The following is a 19,747-nucleotide window of genomic DNA, read 5'->3' as shown; positions in this document are numbered from 1 at the left end:
AATAAATCTCTTTAAAGGAAAGGAACTTCATGGCCAGTTGTGGGATCTTGGGCAGTTTACTCCTCACCCAGGCCATCTGTAACTTGAAAGTTTGGCTCCAGGAAAACCACATTTCCCTCCCACTTGGAAACTTGGTGAGCCCACAACGAGAGCGTAGGGGGCGTATTTGGCAAAGAGCTGGAACCCAAGGCTTGCGCCTCAGCAGCCCCAGCCCCAGCCCCGGGCTGGAATGCTCCGCCGTCCTCTGCCGGGCAGCCCCTTCTGCAAAGGGGCTGGTGCTGTGTGGGCCTGGGACGGTTGTCACCAACACGTCTAGCTTCTTTCCCTACTCTTAATAATGCCATAACTAAAAAGGACTTTACAGTATTTACAAAGAGACTATTTTTCCAAGGAGACATGTTATGCAGACGTTTGACCCTGGCAGTTTCTGTTTACAGATGCACGTGTCACGGGACTGTAAGTTCCTCACTCAACTGAGTCAAGCCGTAACTACTAACGCGTCTTTGCCTCTGCCAGCTGTTTCCCCAGCCTCCCGTGGCACTGCCACCAGAATTATTTTTCTGAAATACAAATTTGATTAGGTCATACCCCTGCCTTTGAACTGTCAATGATTCTTCATGTATCTGAGGGACCAGCCTAAAACTCTTAAGCATCCTCGCGATCTGATCCACACTTTCCCTCCAGCCCCCTCTGTGCTGTCTCCTCCTCAAAGGCCCCTCCCTTTCAGCACAGGGTCCTTGAATTTGTGACACTCCGACACCCTTGAGACTTGCTGCTTCCCTTCACTTCCCCAGGCAGGGTTAGCTGTTCCCCCTACACTTTCTAGAACTTTCTTCACGTATACCTGTTACAGCACTTGTGTTGCATTATAATTGGGTGTTACTCTCTCTTTCCCATCACTATTAGTATGTTAGCTTCTCTTTATCTGGTGTATTTTTACGCCCTAGCTGAGAGGAAGAAGGTGATGTCTGTGGAAAAGCAGTGACAGACAGAAAGCAGGTGGGCAGCCCCGGAGCAGCCTAGACCTTCCTGAGGGGAAGTGCAGCGGGTGGGGGCTGGAGTTCCTCATTTGGACCCCAGAGGGCATTGTGGCCCTGGCGGCCTGGATGCTGCGGGGAGGCAGGACCCACAGCTGGACAGCAATTCAGAGAACTGAGAGAAAGGGGCGGAGACAGCAGGCCTGACTGGAGACCAAGCAAGAGCCAGGCGTTTGTAATCTGATGCTGTCTATGTGACATGCCTAGTAATATTCTTTAGCAGGATTTGTAAAGATTTAGCTTGCTTTTAGGACAGAAGAGACTCTTTCCATGAAGCAGTATTTATGATTTAGATCACCTTTTCAACTTTGTTGTTTTCAAAAAGCAGTCACGAAAGGAAAACTGTAAGGAAAGCGTTTTACAAAAGCTGTCCTCCAGAGACTCGGTTTGGGTTCCTTGGGTTTTGTGACATCAGCAGTATGTTGAAGGAAAAATCTTACAATGAAAGCATTTCAGTTAGCAAACTATGGGGTCTGTCTTGTCCCTAGGCTTGGAAATTTATTTAAAAGTGAAAACACATTGTGTTTTCATTGATTTACGCTATAGGAGCTTCCAGTATGTATGAAGCTTGTAGATGAAGGAGACCGTCAATCTGTTTAAAGGTTAAGTGGTTGACTTTGACAGTTTGAGAATTTTCACTGCATTCATTCATTCATTCCTTTTTATGTGGAAGAACATCACAGTTGCAGAGACACTGGTGTGTTTACCCTGATTTGGTTCCTCTTAAATGTGTGCCCCTCGAGTGACCTGGGGCTGAGGAAGGATTCAGAGACCAGCTGGGGGAGTGTGTAATGGGCCCCACATTTGCCCGGGTGCCCGAGAGTGCAGACCTTTGTAGGAGCTGGCTGATTCTCCTCCGCGATGTGCTCGGACTTCATTTTTAGCCCCAGCCATTTTCTCAGTTAATTCATTTTTTCCTGACCAGCCACAGAATGTTCCTCAGTCTCCTTTCTCTGTACTGCACGAATGCCCTAAAACCCACAGGGATACTAGGTAGGCTTTATGCAGAAAGCTGTCTTTAGTCATTGTGCTTTGAAACTGGTTATTGAATGAAAACTCAGACTCAATTGGAACAAACTTAATCAGTTTAAAACAAAATTATAAGGAAGAGAAGGGCCAGGAGGAGGAAATCATGCTAATTAAATAAATATATTTGCATAAAGTCACCAAATATTTTAACATATCAGATAAATGAAAAATTGCTCAAAGATTTATGTTATCTGAGTTAATTTTTCTCAAGCAGAGAGGAAGATAGAAAAAGCAGCTTGGCTTTCTCATTTAGGCAAACACCTGAAGCTTTTTAGAAGTTAGCTGTCAAAGGCTCTCCCAACACAGAATTAACCTTCCTCCCTCCCAGATGTTCAGCAGTGGTTTTATTTCTCACTTTATCTGGAGCATAGCTGTTGCCCTCTCTTTTTTGTGGTAAATTTCTGGCTCTGATGAGCAAGTAACACCAAGGTGATCTCACCAACAGCTGACTTGACAAAGGTGCCAGGTCAAGGTGATGATTGCTCAGTGTTAGCTTGGGAATTCTTTCTAAGACTCACACCTGGAAGAAGGTTGGTGGTTGTGAGTCTGGTCACAGACCAAGCACTTAGATTGGGCGTGCTGAGGCCTCTGGACTCTTCTTCACTCTCCTACCCCAGAGGACAGAATAAAGAACACTTGTTCCTGGGAAGAGAGAAAGGAGATATTTTCATGTAGATGGCAAATATTTTGTACCTTGAGCTTGGATGCAGAAGGTGGTAGGTAGAGGTGTCAGCCCTATTTTCACCCTTAAACCCACATTTGGAAGCATTCTGGGACCTTTTCCTCCTTTTTTTTTCTCTAAAAAGAATTCTTGAGATGCTAACCTCCTCTCAGAAGACTTGCAAATGGATACTGTCTTTTTTTTTTTTTTTTCTGTTTTTAAGTAGTATTTAAAAGGAATGTTGATTGGCCTAACATAAATTTGGATTTTATTTTAGGAGACTTTTTATCCTCCTACATTTTGTCTGCCTCTCAATCTCTCTAGTCCCTTCTTCGTTTCTGGCATTTTATTCATGTTAATTCTGATTATAGTTCTCCCATTATTAGCCCTTTGTCACCTGTCCTCCTTTCCTTTTGAATGCATTTTTCACTGTTTGTTCATTCATTCATTCGTTCGTTCACTTTCAGTCAGTCCTAAGTGTCTCCCAAGTCAACTGTAATGTATAAGGAGGTGATACAAAAATGAATGACCAGTGGAGAAACATGCTTCTACTTTTGTGTATATCGAGTATTTTAGGCGTTTGTTTCTCTTGGTAGATGTGAAGTTCCTTCAGGACTGGAACCATGTATCACTTATCTTTGTATCCCACTCGTTAGCCTGCCTCCCAGACATAGCAGATACTCAGTCAGCTTGTGGAATAAATGATGTCTATTTCTGGCACATCACTCTGAGATTTAATGATAGAGGGACGTATTTCCATTTTCAAATATAGCAAGAGCATAGTTATTTCCATCCATTCATACTCATTCTTCATTCTCAAAATTAGGTACTAAGTTAATTGATAATTACCTTTGAAATTTGTGGGTTATTTGAGGCAACTAGGTGGTGACATTGAGACTTCAACCAGAGTTTATTTCTGGAGTTGATTCAGGGGCCTTGAGTTGGTTTTTGTTCACTTGATTCCCAGAAGCCGTGGTTTCCCAGGAAAGATCCTGCCCCTTTGAATCGGGCTGTGATTCTTGCTGGGTTAAGTAAAGAAGCCTTTTGCTTCTGCTTCTGCAAACTTGCACACTGAACTGGGACAAGTTTTTGTTTGGGGTAACGCCTGGGGAAAGAGGAACCTTTCATTTTATTCAGAAGTCGAAAATAAAGGCCTCCCACCACCTGGAGTGTTTTTTGTCACACGTAACCAGTCTGGCTTCATTTTTATGCCTAAAGTTAAGCAAGCAGATTTCTTTCTTTATACTTAGCCAATGCTGAGCTCTCCCCGGGGAGCAAGGAGAGAGCCCTCGAGGACTTCACACTGTGGTCGGAGGAGGGTTCCTGGGAAGCGGGAGCTCTCATCACTTTTTGGGGTTTGGGGCTCTCAGAGCCTCGGTCCTCACCGAGTTTGCTCCAGGAGTGTGTTGAAAACATGTCAGTGCTTTCTCAACCTGCCACTGCTTAAAGGGTCCAAGTTTCTTTTCCCTTCTCTCCATTGTGGAGCTGCAGAACCAGTCAGGCATGTGGGTTAAACTAATTCAGGAAAATTGACTAAAGGTACGTAGCGCTCCATGCGTAGACCAGCTGCCCTGTGGTGGATGCCTGGCATCGTTGGCAGTTGCAATGTAGAGAGCCTGTTCACTACTCCTGACTTTATAGAGAAGCCCTACGTGGGCACTGCAGATGAGGGGACCTGTTGGCTCTCTGAGTGACTCTAGCCTCTCGAGCATCTGATTCCTCCAGATCCCTTATGTCTCCTGTGCAATGTTCTCTAAAATTTGGTTCCCAACTTTCAAGCCTTTTCTTTTGGCCGCCTTAACAGTATTTTTGCTGATGTCTATATTCTCTAAAATGATTTTCTTTTTTGTTCATGCCTATTTCTACCCCACGTACATACGTCCAAAGATATATGTGATACCTCTAAACATATTCCCCAGACTTCTTTTTTTTAACTTTTTATTTTGAAATATTTATAATCACAAGAAGTTGGAAAAAAAGGAGTGGACAAGGAGGTCCATGCTCCTTCTCCCAGCCTCCCCCAGTGGTCATATCACATAACCACAGTCAAAGTAGGAGGATGACTTTGCTGCAACCCACAGAGCTTATTGGAATTTCTTCAGGTTTGCATGCTGTTGTGTGTGTGTCTGTGTGTGTGTCTGTGTGTGTGTATATTTAGTTCTGTGCAGTTTTATTGCGTAGGTTCATGTAACCACTACCACTTGCAACATACAGAATCCTACAGAATTGTTCCATTACTCCCTCAGGCTGCTTCCTTATATCCATACCCAACCCCTACCCCATCTTTAACTCCTGGCAACCACTAACCTGTTGTTCTCCATCTCTGTAATTTTCTTATTTCAAAAATGTTATATAAATGGAATCATACAACATGTAACTTTTTGAGATTGGCTTTTTTCACTCAGCCTAATTCCCTTGAGATCAATCTGCTTGTTGCATGTGTCTTGACTGCTGAATAGTGTTTCATGATATGGATATATCACAGTTTGTTTAACCATTTACTGGTTAAAGGACAGTAATGTTATTCTCAGTTTTTGGCTGCTACAAAAAGAGAAGCTATGGACATTCATGTATGGGCTTTTGTGTGAATGTAAGTTTTTATTTCTCTGGGATAAATGCCCAAGAGTGCAATTGCTAGGTCCTTTGGTAAGCGCATATTGTTCTAAAAGAAACTGCCAAACTGTTTCCAGAATGGCTGTACCATTTTGCACTCCCACTAGCAGTCTATGAGTGATCTCCAGCTTTTTATCATCTCAAAAGTCTCGGATTGCTTTGATGTATTCTCAATGAGAAACGTTAAGATCCAGTGCATGATATTTTTGGAGATAAAGTTAACCTTTTATTATCCAATCTCAGTAATTTTTATGTTTAATATTCATTTCCTTAGCTGAACTCTCTGCATGCACTCTTAAACTTTGACTTCCTTATTTGTCTGATGTAGATACAAATGAGCAATTAAATGGCCACAAGGCAGAGAAAGCAAGAGGAAACTAAGGACCTAGAACCATTCAATACCTCATTGGCCCGTGCACGGTTGAGGGTTAGATTTGACTTTGGGGGTTCAGTTGCTCCCTACTGGTTTAGCAACTATGTCTTCACATAGATTGCGGTATCTGGAATTTAAAAAAAAAAAAAGTTTTTCCATAAGTGGAAATATCCAAAAAAATGGATCTAGTCATTTATGCTTTTTTGCTATAAAAATATGATCTTAATAAAATAATTAAGAAAGCATATGATAGTATAACGTTTGCCCTTACTAACTGGCTGAGTGGTCTGAGACAAGCTGCTCTGTGGTGCCTCAGCTTTCTCCACTTCAGAATGAGAATAATAAAATCCGTGAGGGTGTGGGACCCTGAGTGAAATTACGTAGGTGAAACGCTTACCGTACTGCTTGTGTCATAGTGGCTGCCAAGAAATGCTCCTTTCTTTTCCTCTTCACCCCCTTTGTAACGTACTCAATAGACAAAAGGATACAGATTTAAGTGTAAGATGCAAAGGTATAAATACCTAGGTATAATCTCATATCGTCCTGTCTTTGATCAAGAAGAACTGCTTAATCCAGTCCTGGTGCCCTTTCTCAGAGTAAGCACCTCACGGTGACCCTTCTGTTAAGATCGAAACTCAAGTCCTTCCTGGTATATGCACAACTTCAGCTCTGCCTGCAGCTCCAGTCCTGCAGGGCAGAGTGGGCTGTTACAAAGAGTCTTACTCATGCTACCATGCAAATTGGCATAACTTATCTTGTACACATTGCTAAATACTTTTGTTTCCAGCGAAAGCTGCAAAAAATTATTTTTTTCACCAAATAAATGTGTAAAACATTTGTGTTGGCCAGAGGGATGTTATTACCTAAAAGGAAAGTCCTTTTGTCAGAATAGTTTAATTCATGTAAAACGTTAGTTTTTTTCTATGGAATGGTTTAAAACTGGTTTAAATTCATGAATTTTCTAATTCTTAATATTGGCCCAATATTTTCAGGTAGTGAAATTTTTATTTTTTTTATTGAGGTCATAATACTTTATAGCATTGTGAAGTTTCTATTGTACATTATTATTTGTGAGTCACCATATAAATGTGCCCCTTCATTCCTTGTGCCCACCCCCAAACTCACTTCCCCCTGGTAACCTCTAAACTGTTCAGGTAGAGAATGTTTTTATATTAACAGAGAAATTAGAAGTTAGTGTAGAAAATTATAGGGAACTCTAACTTACCTGACACATAATGGTCGCTTAGTAGATGATTATTAAATGAATTAACTAATACTGTGCTATATTAGGGGCCAGCCCAGTGGCGCGGGCGGTTAAGTGCGCGCACTCTGCTGCGGCAGCCCCGGGGTTCGCCGGTTCGGCTCCCGGGCGCGCACCAATGCACCGCTTGTTAAGCCATGCTGTGGCGGCGTCCCATATAAAGTAGAGGGAGATGGGCACAGATGTTAGCCCAGGGACAATCTTCCTCAGGAAAAAAGAGGAGGATTGGCATTGGATGTTAGCTCAGGGCTGGTCCTCCTCAAAAAAAAAAAAAAAATACTATGCTATATTAGCTTTATTTGTAATTCAGTATTACAACCAGGATTGTTACACTAACTCCAAATTTTATAATTTCTTGTCAAAGAGTCACTTCTAAATGGTGAGTGACAAATGTGTGCTTTAATTACTTGTTTGTAGATGGGCCTCAATTAGTGTAATAGAAAGGTGAGGCACTTCACAGAAGTTCAGGAAATGCGACAGCATAGGTCTTAAAATGCCCAGCTACAAATAGATGTATATGTAATCTTGTTTACTTGTTAGAATTCTTTTTATAGGGCATTTTAAATATTCTTAATGTCATATTTGATACTCAGCTTCATAAACTAAATGTGATAGGTCTCTGGTTAGTTGAGAGAAGTAAACTATCCCTGTATTTCTGGTATATATTGTTTGTTACTGGTTATTGTTGTTCTCATTGAGTCAGTGGTAGAAAGATTGATCACCAGCAATGTATTAGGGTTTTGTTAGGAAAGCTTAAAAGCTCTAGGTAAACTGGGCTTGTAGAGACTGAACAGGGTTTTTTGGTTTTGTTGTTTGTTTTCTCTTCCTTTTGTTAAAGCCCGAAATTCAGAACCACAAGAGGAAGGAAGGGTTGGGCTTTGTGCTTGGGACCAGTGATGTCAATGGATACAAGTAGAAGTAGACTTCATCAGCTCTCACTTTGATTTCTTCTTCTCCTCAAGGAGACTGCTCTTCAGACGGAGTTAGAAGAAGCTAAAGACCAAGATGGATGAAGGTTTTATAGGAAAGGATTTATTTCTCTTAAATAAGTTCAAGTCTCTATTCCAAGACAAATTAGATCCCTGGGTAGTGAAAGAACTGAATAAGTAGGTCACCAAATTGGGTCTCTTAATCTTTAAGGATCTATGGGAAAGGGAAGGGGTGCCAGAAGGCTGAAAATGCACTTGTGCTTTTTAAAGAAGGTTGATTTCACATGTTACTCAGCTGAGGTCAGTCCTGGGCAGAGTTCTAGAAAAGATAGTTTATAAACTGTCAGTAAAGGAAGAAGGGAATGAACAAGTTAATATAGCGTGTTAACTTTATTTCATTCTTTTCTGGGTTTCTGGTTTGATGACGGGCATGCAGTGGAATTAGCTCTTGACCAGGCGTTTGATGTTTAAATTGTAGATGAGACAGAACAATATGGGCTGCCTCTTAGCACAGTCACTAGAATTAGACTGCTGAATGGCTGTAAAAAAGAGTTAACTGAGGATGTCAGTTAATGCAAGATCAAGACTGCCTTTATCCTGTACTGATCTCCAAATAGAAGATACCAGGAAGAAAGTGTTTTGATAGTAAGACATTACTCATAACCAGTTTGTGAAGAAGGAAGTAATTTCCAGTCCGGACCCACAATCGGGTTAGACTTGCTGACAAAGTCATCTTAGTTGGACCCGCGGCCCAGCAGACAGGTGGTTTCAATCCCTGGCATCACCTTCTATAGGGAGCCGCCTGTTCAGTCGTCCTGTCTTTGAACTGCCTCCACTAACCTAGTCAGAACTTGTACGTCCATATGTGACATCTCGAGACATTGCTCGTCCAAATTCAGGCACCCTGAAAACTTGCCTTTGTTATGTTGAGGGCTGTTATGTCTTGAAAATGGGCAAATTGCTGCAAAGCCAGGACAGACTTGGTGCCATAGCAGAAATAATCAGGGCTGCATTAGAACCCCTGCCAGTGGGACTGTCAGTGGGGGGTTGGTTAGTGGATGGTGTCAGCGGGCTGGAGCACATTTCCAGTGTAGGTCTCTGTCCCCATGCAGAAAGCCTGGGAGTGGGTGGATTGGTGTGACAGGCACACTGATCAGAGTATAGACCAGGGTCTGTCAAATATGTCAGATAATAGAAGAGGATCCCGAAAGATCTCAGTAGGACTAAGTCAAAATCTACCACAGAAATTTCATTCATTGGTTTTAATATGTGAATCTGTTTTGAATCAGAAACACTAACCTAGACAGGTTACAGAGTAAGGGCCACATAGGTGGAACAGTGTATGTTAAACAAAAAATAATCTTATGTGTGTTAATTGACGGTGTCCACAATAATGTTATGCCCCCAAAGTACCGCCCCCGGCTGTAATGGGTAAAAGCACAGAATCTCGAGGAGAGGGGCCGTCATCTCGCTGGCTGGCTGCTGTTTGGATCACGGTGGTGCTGCCTTCATTTCTCCAGCCCCCAATTTTAGGGGAGAGTGCAGAGGAGAGCGAGCTGGTGTTGACCGAGCTCCGGATTGTGTCATGCTGGTCCAGTTCAAGGAGTAAAGTGCTAGCCGGGGGAAAAGGAGGGCAGCCTGCAGCAACAGGCGCTGTCTCGAGATTTAAAGAGTTAAAGAGGAATTACACTGTGACCAACTGCAGACCATTTCAGGGAGTCAGTGGTTGCTGTCAGAATGACCCGGGGTGGGGAGGAGCTTTTCCCAAACTTGACACTCAGGGAGTGTGTCTTACCCTTCAGGGATGTTGAGGAATAAAAAGAAAATAGAAAATTCCTCATCTCAAAATCTCTGTTTTTAGCAAATAAGACTTCGTGTAAATATCTGGGTGGTTGAGGTTCCTGCACTGACCTGGATCTGTGTGTCAGTCATGCATCTGGCCCTGTCACCTTTGCCTCACCTGTCCTTGCTCACACGTCTGCATGCTTCACCCTGTGGTGCTGCGATGCCCATGGGGTGTCCCGTAAGGTGTGGGCTGCCCTGGCATACTCCTGTTTCTTCTCCTTTCTCCTTCTCTCTTATACATATTTGCATTGGTATTATTTCATGATACTGACTTTGATTTGCCTTCTGCCCCTACCCCCAATACAACTTTCATAAATTTCCTTTCATCCTATTAAGGCATCTTTTATCACCCACCCAAGAATAATGAGGTACTGCTGAAACCCTTACTCTTCCTTATCAGAGTGACAGACAAGTGCACCAAAGGTGCAGTTGGTCATTTCAGGCTGAAGAACATGCTCTTGTTCATGGCTGCAACAGTCCCCTTTGACCCCTGCTTCTTATACCAGAAACTGAATCACATTTTATGTGCGTAGTGGGTGCCTTCTGAAATTCCACCTGCAAGTTGCCATTGAAACTCCCTGCTTCTGCTCTTGGCTTACAGCTCCTGCTGGGGGCTGCGGCTTTTATACTTCCCACACTGGCCTTACGGCTCACTCATCCCCACTGGTACCCCAATGATTGTCTTTGTCATAAACAAGAGTAGGGAAACAGACGCCAATGGGTAGTAGCTTCTGTTTATAAAGTGCTTGTAGTAATTGAGCACCTTCATATCTGTGGTCATCTCATTTGACTCTCAGACTGGCTTTGCCAGTTAGGGAAGACATACACGGTAAAATGATCCCATTTCATAGATGAGAAGGCTGAAGGTGGAGAGCTCCGAGGATTTTCCCAGAGTCGCACAGGGGATAAGGACCCATGTCTGGTGTGTCGTGCTCCCACCTCCAGATGTAGCAGGCTTGTAGCCTGTGTTCAGATGTGCATCTGAGAGGTGGCAGCTAAAGCAAGCCCCAGATCTCAGGGCTCCCATCCTCCCACCCTCTGAATGGGCTGGAAGCTCAGTCCTCTCCTGGGATCTGCCACCCCAACGAGCTCCTCTAGGAGCCCTCTCTGGCGGGGTCTCCCCTCTCCAGGTAGTGAGGAAGGGACTTTTCCAGGGGCCTGTGGGGAAGGGGCTGAGGTGAGGGTGGTGCTGGATCCAGGACCAGGCTCTCCCACATCTTTATCACAGGAGTTTCTCCCCAGAACCCCATGTGTCTCCCTAGCCCAGCCTTCTCTGTAGATCCTGGTCCGTGAACAGGTCTGTGCATATCTGCACCCCACGTGTGGGCTAGGTTCAAGTTCTCTTTCATGGAATGCTGCTGGCCAGGCTCTGAGGGCCTCTAGGGGGCAGCGTTGCCTAACTGTGGCTGCCTGACCAGCCCATGGCCAGGGGCCACAGTTCTCTAGAAGCAGAATCCTTGCTGCTGAAAACTTCGATAGAATGCAACTCCTCTCTTGCTGTCAGGTGAAGATTTATCTTTTTATTGTAAATTAGCAGCATACACAGAAGTGCAATTTTTGTCACCTTTAGAAAGTTTATGGTAAAAATTTCAGACGTCCAAGAGACTTTTCCTCATTCCTTCATTCAGAGGTTATTTTAGGCATCATATATACCCATTTAAAAGCTTAAAAATAAACTTTGCCTGAGTCATAGTGCATTATGATATGCATCAGTTCATCACCAGTTGACATTAGAAATTACCTTTATCTGAGACTTTTTTCTCAAAATTGAATTAGAATATTTCCTATAGGACCAGAAAGAAAAATTCTAGAGGGACAAAGAATCTTTGGGCATTTTGACATCATGGATTTAAATGTAGCCTTGCTGCTTCTACTCGCTGATTTTTTTCCCCCTTTTCAGCTGTTTGATCCCAAGATCGAGTCCTGTGGCCTCCTCTGTAGCTGTGGCCCTTCTCTGGTTCCGCAGCCAGCCGGGCGTGTTGAAATGTCCAGGATGTTGAGGAAATAAGCTAGTTCTTTAAAAAATTACCAGGAGGAAAGGAAAAGCTTTGACCCACAAATACTCATGGCACTTCCCCTAGAACCAAGGGGAAATGATTTCTATAGACTGTAAAGGACTAATTCTAGCACCTTTTCCTCATACTATTTTTAGGTGTAAAAAGGTTTAAATGTGGGACAGTGTTAAGTTTACCAGACTAAGTGGCATATTTTGAGCAATTGGTAGGAACCTGGACACGTTTTGAAAAATATCTATAGAAAGAAGACTTTTGAAACTGTTTATTATTAGAAGACTTTCTCACAAGAACAAAACTGCTGCTAGTACTAACATTTACTGATGTCTTCACTCTGTGTTTGTCATCTCCTGTACTCTTCCAGCAGCTCTCTGAAGCAGGCATTTTTACCACGCCCGTTTCATAGATGAGGAAACTGGAGGACGATCGGCACGGATGTTAGCTCAGGGCCAGTCTTCCTCAGCAAAAAAGAGGAGAATTGGCATGGATGTTAGCTCAGGGCTGATCTTCCTCACAAAAAAAAAAAAAAAACAAAACCAAACATGAGAAAACTGAGACATGGATCCAGTAAGTAGCCTGCCGAAGGTCACAGCCTAGGAAATGTTGTCAGGATTTGAACTCAGCAGTCTAGCTTCAGAAGCCACGCTCTTAGTCGTTATCCCATATTACCTCTTAGGAGAAGTGTTTTGTTTTACTGATTGTTTGTGGATAAAACATGAACTCTTCTGCTGTTGCAGTGGAGTTATGAGGAAGCACACCTACGCATCGTGCCTTAGGCCATTTCCAAGAGTCAGTTTTGATCTCTCCTCTTCACAGGAGAGAGAAGTGAGAGTTGTTAAAATGGTTTTGTGAGGGGGCAGGCCCCGTGGCTTAGCACTTGAGTGCACGCTCCGCTACTGGCTGCCTGGGTTCGGATCCCAGGCGCGCACCAACGCACCGCTTGTCTGGCCGTGCTGAGGCAGTGTCCCACATACAGCAACTAGAAGGATGGGCAACTGCGACATACAACTGTCTACTGGGGCTTTGGGGAGAAAAAGGGGAAAAAAGGAGGAGGATTGGCAATAGATGCTAGCTCAGGGCCGGTCTTCCTCACCAAAAAAAAAAAAAAAACGGTTTTGTGATTTAAATGGTATTTTGGTAGTATTTGCTGGAGAGGAGGAATTTTGTTCCCCGTCCCCCATCCTGCCCCACAAGCTGGATCTCTGAGTTAGGCCTCAAGATTGAGTCAGGCGAGAGGCTGCTGAGCGGCCACGTGGAGACACAGACACCCCATGGTTCAGACGTGGCGTCTGGGGCACCAGTGCAGGATGGATGCTGAACCAGTGCTCCCAGAGGGGGCCCAGCGAGCCGACAACGCTGGGGAGACCTGACCCAGCTGTGTGGACGGGGGAGGAGGGTGATTGGGACACCTGTACACTAGATGTATCTTGTCCAGGACATTCAAATTTTCTACCAGATGTCTTAATTAATGTTGTGTTTCGCTGATAACTGCAGTATTATTCTAGGGGGCTTTAAAAAACTTGTGTTTCTGTTTTCTCAACAAATTGGAAAGAAGAGATACTAATTTCTACTAGTGTTATGAGAAGCTAGCTCTTAAAAGTGTAGTGTAACTAAAACCAGAGGCCACACCGGCTGCAGCCCTCAGTTGGCCCACTTTCTCTGTCCCCAAAGGCCAGCTTGTTGTCTGATGCGTCAGATGCCGCCTTCTGTGATGCAGATTCGATATTTGAAGTCAAGTTGCTCCTGTACCTTTCTTCTCATCAGTGCTTCTTCTGTTTAGATTACAGTGAAAGAAGAACAGTCTTATTTCGGATAAATATTTGCTTACATCATTCAGCTCCACTGAATGAGCCTAAAATGCTGAGGCAGCACTATTGCTAAAGACTCGCAGTTTGTTATGCAGTGTCCTGGTACCATTCCTTAAGTGTATCCAGTCAGAGGGGGAGGGTCCAATGGCCAAGTGCTACTGAAAGGGTTTTCTCTGTTGGAAGCAAGTGGCCAGTGGTCACCTGCCCCCACACTGCCCCCAGCATGTGGAAGGCAGGTTACCATGAAGTTGGTGAAACCATTTCAGCTGGAAAGGTCCACCAATTAGGTAACATATGAATGTTGTTGGTTAAATGTCGTGACTCTTTCAATAAAATATTACAGCCTCGTTTTGGTGAAATATTGGCTACTGCTCAGAGCAGCCTAACTGGCACATACTTGTTTTCTTTTCAGCAATTCTCGCTCCTCAGTTACTTTGAGTGGGTCTTCATACTTAGGGTAGTTAACGTTTGTATGGAGCACTGCTGACCCGCCAGCACTCTCCCGCACCCTAACTTCTGGGCCTCGTAGTAACTTCTGAGGGTGGTATTGGTATTCTGAGGATCCCCGTAGTAGCAAACTGAGCCTCAGAGAAATTCAGTGATCTCTTAGGTCACAGAGCCAGCACTTTGTCAGAGCATCTCTTAACTCCGTAATACTGCTACTACTATACGATATGACGTGTAGAACGTGGATCGTTTTTCATGGGAAATATTAGAGCAAACTGGGAGATTCCTTAATAATGCTGTCATCCTTCCTATTATTTGTAAATGCAGCAACCCTATTTGTGAGAATTTAGAGGAAAGCAAAAATAAAAGAAAGACGTACTGATTATGGATGCTTCATAGATGGTGCGGAGCATTAAGTCAGTGTTCGGTGAATTGATGAATGGCATTTTTCGTGTTGAAATGCAGTATCAACACAAAGTGTGACGAGATCCAGAGGCCATCTTTCTCATCCTGGCTTTGCCAGTGGCTTTGGCACTACCAATAGGTTTTGCCCACTTTGGGCAGGTTACTTCATCACCTAGGGCCTCTTTTCCTTAATCTATAAAATCGAAGGGGTAAAGCAGCCTATCTCTAAAACTCCTTTAATTCAAATTCTTGGATTGTATGAAATTTGATAACTCATACACAAAAATGAGTAAATAACATGAGACAAGTTAACAAATGTTTTAACATTTTTTATTAAATTCTAGGACCTTGACTAACTTGACTGAAAAATAAGTCCTTTGCCAGCGCTTCTCTTATTTCTAAATTGGCCTGCCATATTGAAAATACTGAGCTGACAAGAGCCATCTGGTGATACTCTGTTTTCAACTAAAGATATGTTTAACAACAAGAGAACTCTTAAGAGGTTAGCTAGGATTTGGCATCATTAGTCATTAGGGAATTGCTAATTAAAACCATAGTGACATACCAGTTATTTAGAATGGCTAAAATTTAAAAGACTGGCCATATCAAGTATTGGTGAGGATGTGGAGGAATTGGAACTCTCATATGCTGCTGGTGGGAGTGTAAGATCGTATAGCCACTTTGGAAAACAGTTTCACAGTTTCTCAAAAAGTTAAACACGCACCTGCCATGTGATCCAGCCACTCTATACCTAAGTATTTACCTAAAAGAAAGAGAAGCACAGGTTCATGTGGAAACTGTACGCATATGTTTACAGCAGCTTTATTTGTAATGGCCAAAAGCTGGAAACAACCCAAATGTCCATCAACAGATGAATGGACAAGTTGTGGTATATACATAGAATGGAATACTATTCAACAATAAATAGGAGTAAACCGCTGATAAACAAAATAGTATCGATGATTCTCAACATAATTATAATGAATGAAAGAAACCAGACCAAAAAAAAGAGTACATACTGTATGATTCAATTTATATACTTTTTAAAGAAAATGCAAGTTAATCTATAGTGGCAGAAAGCAGATTGGTGATTGCCTGGGGAGGGAGGGCAGAGGGAGACAGAGGGAGGGATTACAAATGTCACATGAAAACTTTTGGGCTGATGGAGCTGTCTACTGTCTCGATGGCAGTGATCTTTCATGGGTGTATACTTAATGTCAATACATGTCAGATTGTACACTTTAAGTTCATGTAGTTTATTATATGTCAGTTATACCTCAGTAAAGCTGCTTTCAAAAAAGATGAGCTTGGAAACTAAAGACCAAATACAGCACAGTGTGTTTTGGCAAGTGCAGTGTGGCCGTATTAGCCAGGAAGGCCGGCCTGGCTGGGCAATGTTGGGGGAGACCTCACCATGGCTGAGGCAGCTCTCTGTAACAGTCACGTGGAAGACATGGGAAGTGATTCTCACGTCCCTGAGGAAGCAGGAAGCATTTTCTCTACACACAAACCACTTCCAAGACACCAGGGCCCACGCGGTTTAATTAATTGTCTTGTTTGGTTCGCTGAATGGCTCCCCAGAGATCTGGAGGAGGCAGTGGACTTTCCGGAAGTGGGTGAAGTGCTCTGCTCCCGCCAGGACTACAGTAGTTCTTGCTGCTCTTGTTACAAGTTATCTTGACCCATCCAAGTCCCAGACACGTTTTTAATTGGTCATGGCAACGAGGGTGTTTATTTTCAGTGTGCACACTCGTTTCATTAAAGGACTGAGCTGTGGCTGGGTTGACCGTGGCCTGGGCTGGGCGCGGTCACCCAGCAGTGCCACATCCGAATCTCCTGCCAGGCGTGCTGATGAATTTATTCCAGCACATTATATGCTTCCTCCTGTTCTGAGGGATGTAAAGCACCCAGGTCTGAGCAGTGGTTTAATAACTAATAATGGACTGTAATGCACTTGCTAAAAATAAAATTATCTATCTGCTAAATAAGAGTCAGAAGACCTGTAAAAGAATGCCTGTTATGTTTAGCAGATGTTCCAGTTGTCAGAGAGGTCTTCTCTTACTTCCATTGCACTTGGATTGAAACATTGGAAAGAGCGACTCCCCTTCCTTTTCCTTTTTTCTCTTTTGGGACAGTCCCCTTCAGCTCTCTGCCTGTTTGTTTTTTCACCAGGCAGCGGTCACACACTGTTTTTTTGTGTGCGTGTTCCGCCGGCTGTCGGGCTGTTTGGGGTGCTCCTCCCTCCCTCCCCCCCCATCTCCCCGGAGCAGGCTGCCACTGTTCCCCCCAGGGCGGGTCACTCGCGGTCTCGGCACCAGGACCTCCCCGGGAGGCGGAGGGGCCTGGGCTCACCGTGCGCGCTGTCCCCGCAGCTGTGGACGTGGCTGGAGGAGCTGCAGAAGGAGCTGCTGGACGACGTGTACGCCGAGTCGGTGGAGGCCGTGCAGGACCTCATCAAGCGCTTCGGGCAGCAGCAGCAGACCACCCTGCAAGTGACGGTCAACGTGATCAAGGAGGGGGAGGACCTCATCCAGCAGCTGAGGTGGGCCGCGTCCCTGTCCTCCTGTCAGGGGCACACGCTTAGAAATCCTGCCAGCGATTTCCCTGTCCCCTCACGTTTTTGAACAATTCAGCCATAATTCTCTGTCCGACTAGGTAGAGAACAAATAACATCTGAGTACAAAGCAGAGTAACATCTTTCTTCTCTTTTCTTTTTTTCTCCCTTACAGTTTTTTTGTAACTATAATTTTTCTCATTGCAGCATTGACTAGTAAGCCTTCTCAAAATTTAGCTTTTATTAATATTTCCTCTTAACACCTACCTAGTAGTTATTGAAATTTCCCTACAAACCAGGTTAATTTAAACCTCCTAGGATGGCGTCCTTCAGCCAAGTGATCTGCCTCTCTAGAGGGTCGTGGGCAGCCTTCTCAGAGTCCAGGCGTGGGCAGGCCAGGCCTCGGGTGACACCTGTCCCCCAGGTGCTCCTCGTGGTGAGAAGGCAGCAGGCGTGCTGGGGCTGGAAGCAGATTCCTTTTATTGGATCACAGGGACGGTTTACGTAAATGTAGTCCCTCCACTGTATCACTCAGAGGACAGTTTATGGAATCATTAAAGCTAACGTCACGTGATGTTCGCTTTGCTAAGAGTCAGGGAACAGTTACTTGATAAAGGCTTGATTGGTGGCATTTAAATAACCCCTCAGAACCAATATGACTTCACTGCATATAGTAAACAGGTATCGTCTACTCTCTCTATTGGAGGAGAAAAGTGGCTAAAAGTGAAACTCTACTAAAATGATTTTATGTACTTATAATTTCTTCTAAGAGCGGCTGTGAGGAAATGCGGAAGAAGTTCCTCAGCGTGTCCTCAGCTCTGGAAGCGTTGCTCGCAGGAGGAAGCACGGTGTTGTTTTGCGGGAGGGGCAGCTTATTCCATTTTCTGAGACAAGCAGTCCTGCTTCCTGCCAGCTTTCTTCCCCCTGAAGCTCGGAGCTGCCGGATCTGGTATCTGACAGTGTGAGACTTTCCCATCCAATTCCTGTTTGTCTTGTTAAACCCCGGTTCCCTCCTCTGCCCTTTCGCAGGGACTCCGCCATCTCCAGTAACAAGACCCCCCACAACAGCTCCATCAGCCACATCGAGACGGTGCTGCAGCAGCTGGACGAGGCGCAGGCCCAGATGGAGGAGCTCTTCCAGGAGCGCAAGATCAAGCTGGAGCTCTTCCTGCAGCTGCGCATATTTGAGAGGGACGCCATCGATGTGAGTGTCCCCACACCGCTTCCTTGCCGGCCAGTGGCCTCCTACAGCCCCTGAGGCCCCAGCGTCTCCTCCTCTGTCCCTTGCCCCAGTTCAGCTCCTTGTCCTCTCCCACTGCCCACAGCCTCAAGTGAGGAGGAGGGTAGAGGAAGGAAAGAGGGATTCTTCCTCAGCTGGTCCCTGGGCGTTGGGAGACTCAGCTCTGGGCTCTGACCCTTTGAAATGGTGGTGGAGGCAGACGTCACTCAGCAGGATAGTGCGAAGCGAGTGTTGGGAGTGGAGTTGAGGCAGAGCTTCTGAAAACAAGAACAATTCGTCGTGTTGGCTTCCTTAAACCTTCATTGCATCACTACACAGCCCTCTCTTGCCCTTGAAGCCCAGGCACAAACTCAAGGCAGAGCTCCTCCCTCCTTCCTTCCCTCCCTCTCTCTCTCCTTCCCTCCCTCTCCGTCTCCTCCCTGCCTCCCTCTCCTTCTCCCCTCCTTCCTTTTCACCTTCCTTCTTCCCTCTCCCATTCTTCTCTCTCCAAGAGTGGGCATAAGCTTAGCCTGTGGTGATAGCATTTAGATGGTAGGAAACCCAATTTTGTTCTCCCCACAGAAGTGTTCTCAGATGATCTGTAATTCTTGCCTAAAAATCGACTTTTGTACCTTATATTTGACTAGGAGAAAGAAGTACAGATTTCTTTGCTTTTTCTTCAGTGAAAAGAGGATGGTTCTTAATTCACTGCCAGGGAAGATCTTGTTTTTGAACTTGAAGTGCAAGCAGAAGTAGGTGTCATTGGATGACACTAATCTCGCTGTGAAACATGATGAAAGAAACCAAACTCACTTCAGCCTGGGTGAGGCAGGTTTCCTGGTGCCCGTCAGCTTTGTACAACTGGTGACAGTGACCGAGTGCCTGTCCGGCTACCTCCAAGCCACCCAGGTGGTCCCTGTGACCGCCTAGCGGAATCTGCAGAGCACACTCTCTCTGTGTTTATTACCTGTCCTGGGTTTAGGACTGTGCCCTGGACACTCGGGCCAGATCCTAAGTGCCACCAAGGGCAGAGGGATGGCAGGGCTTGTGTAGACTGCCTTCGGTTACCTCAGCTGAGGGGGTACCCTCCGCCTGAAGTGGGCCCAAGTGATTCTCTCGGGCCTGCCTGTGGGCCCAGCCTTGAGTGACGTGTGTGGTGCTGGGGTCCGGGCGCCGTGCAGGCCTCTCACCGCTTGTCTGAACTTCACTAACATTTGCATTAAAGAAAGGCCTTCTTGGCCTTTTCATTGTCATCACTGATTAGTGACAAGAAAGGAGTTAAACCCTACACAACGTTGCCTGGTGAAAACCTGCTCAGGTGCTCTCAGAGTCTTGACCTTTAGATTCACACGAAGCCACATAGAGCAGGGATGCACTGGCCTCAGCTCTTTAACAACCTGCCACAGCCCGGGCGCGGTGTTCAGGTTCGAGGTTGCAGCATTGTGTGAACAGAAGACCCAGCAGGCCTGTTTCCTCTCTGACCTCTACTTCAGAGGAATTGCTTTTGTAAACTTAGCTGCTTATTGAAGAGTTTCAGTTAAGAAACACAAAGCA

At 44.8% G+C, this 19,747-nt stretch overlaps 1 protein-coding gene across 4 annotated transcripts in view; it reads left to right on the top strand.

Annotated features, from left to right (window-relative positions):
* Positions 1-19,747, top strand: part of TRIO (trio Rho guanine nucleotide exchange factor) — a 355,129-nt gene that overhangs the window by 193,736 nt on the left and 141,646 nt on the right. For all 4 annotated transcript variants that reach the window (XM_058564328.1, XM_058564327.1, XM_058564329.1 and 1 more), the window contains 2 exons: positions 16,793-16,962; positions 18,004-18,178. In XM_058564328.1, coding sequence (XP_058420311.1) covers positions 16,793-16,962; positions 18,004-18,178 — 345 coding nt within the window. The remainder of the gene's footprint in view (positions 1-16,792; positions 16,963-18,003; positions 18,179-19,747) is intronic.

Source organism: Diceros bicornis, chromosome 20 (assembly GCF_020826845.1).
Source record: "Diceros bicornis minor isolate mBicDic1 chromosome 20, mDicBic1.mat.cur, whole genome shotgun sequence".
Taxonomy (NCBI): Eukaryota; Metazoa; Chordata; class Mammalia; order Perissodactyla; family Rhinocerotidae; genus Diceros; species Diceros bicornis.
Note: the sequence above shows the minus strand (reverse complement) of the source record. Positions and strands in the feature narration are given on the sequence as shown.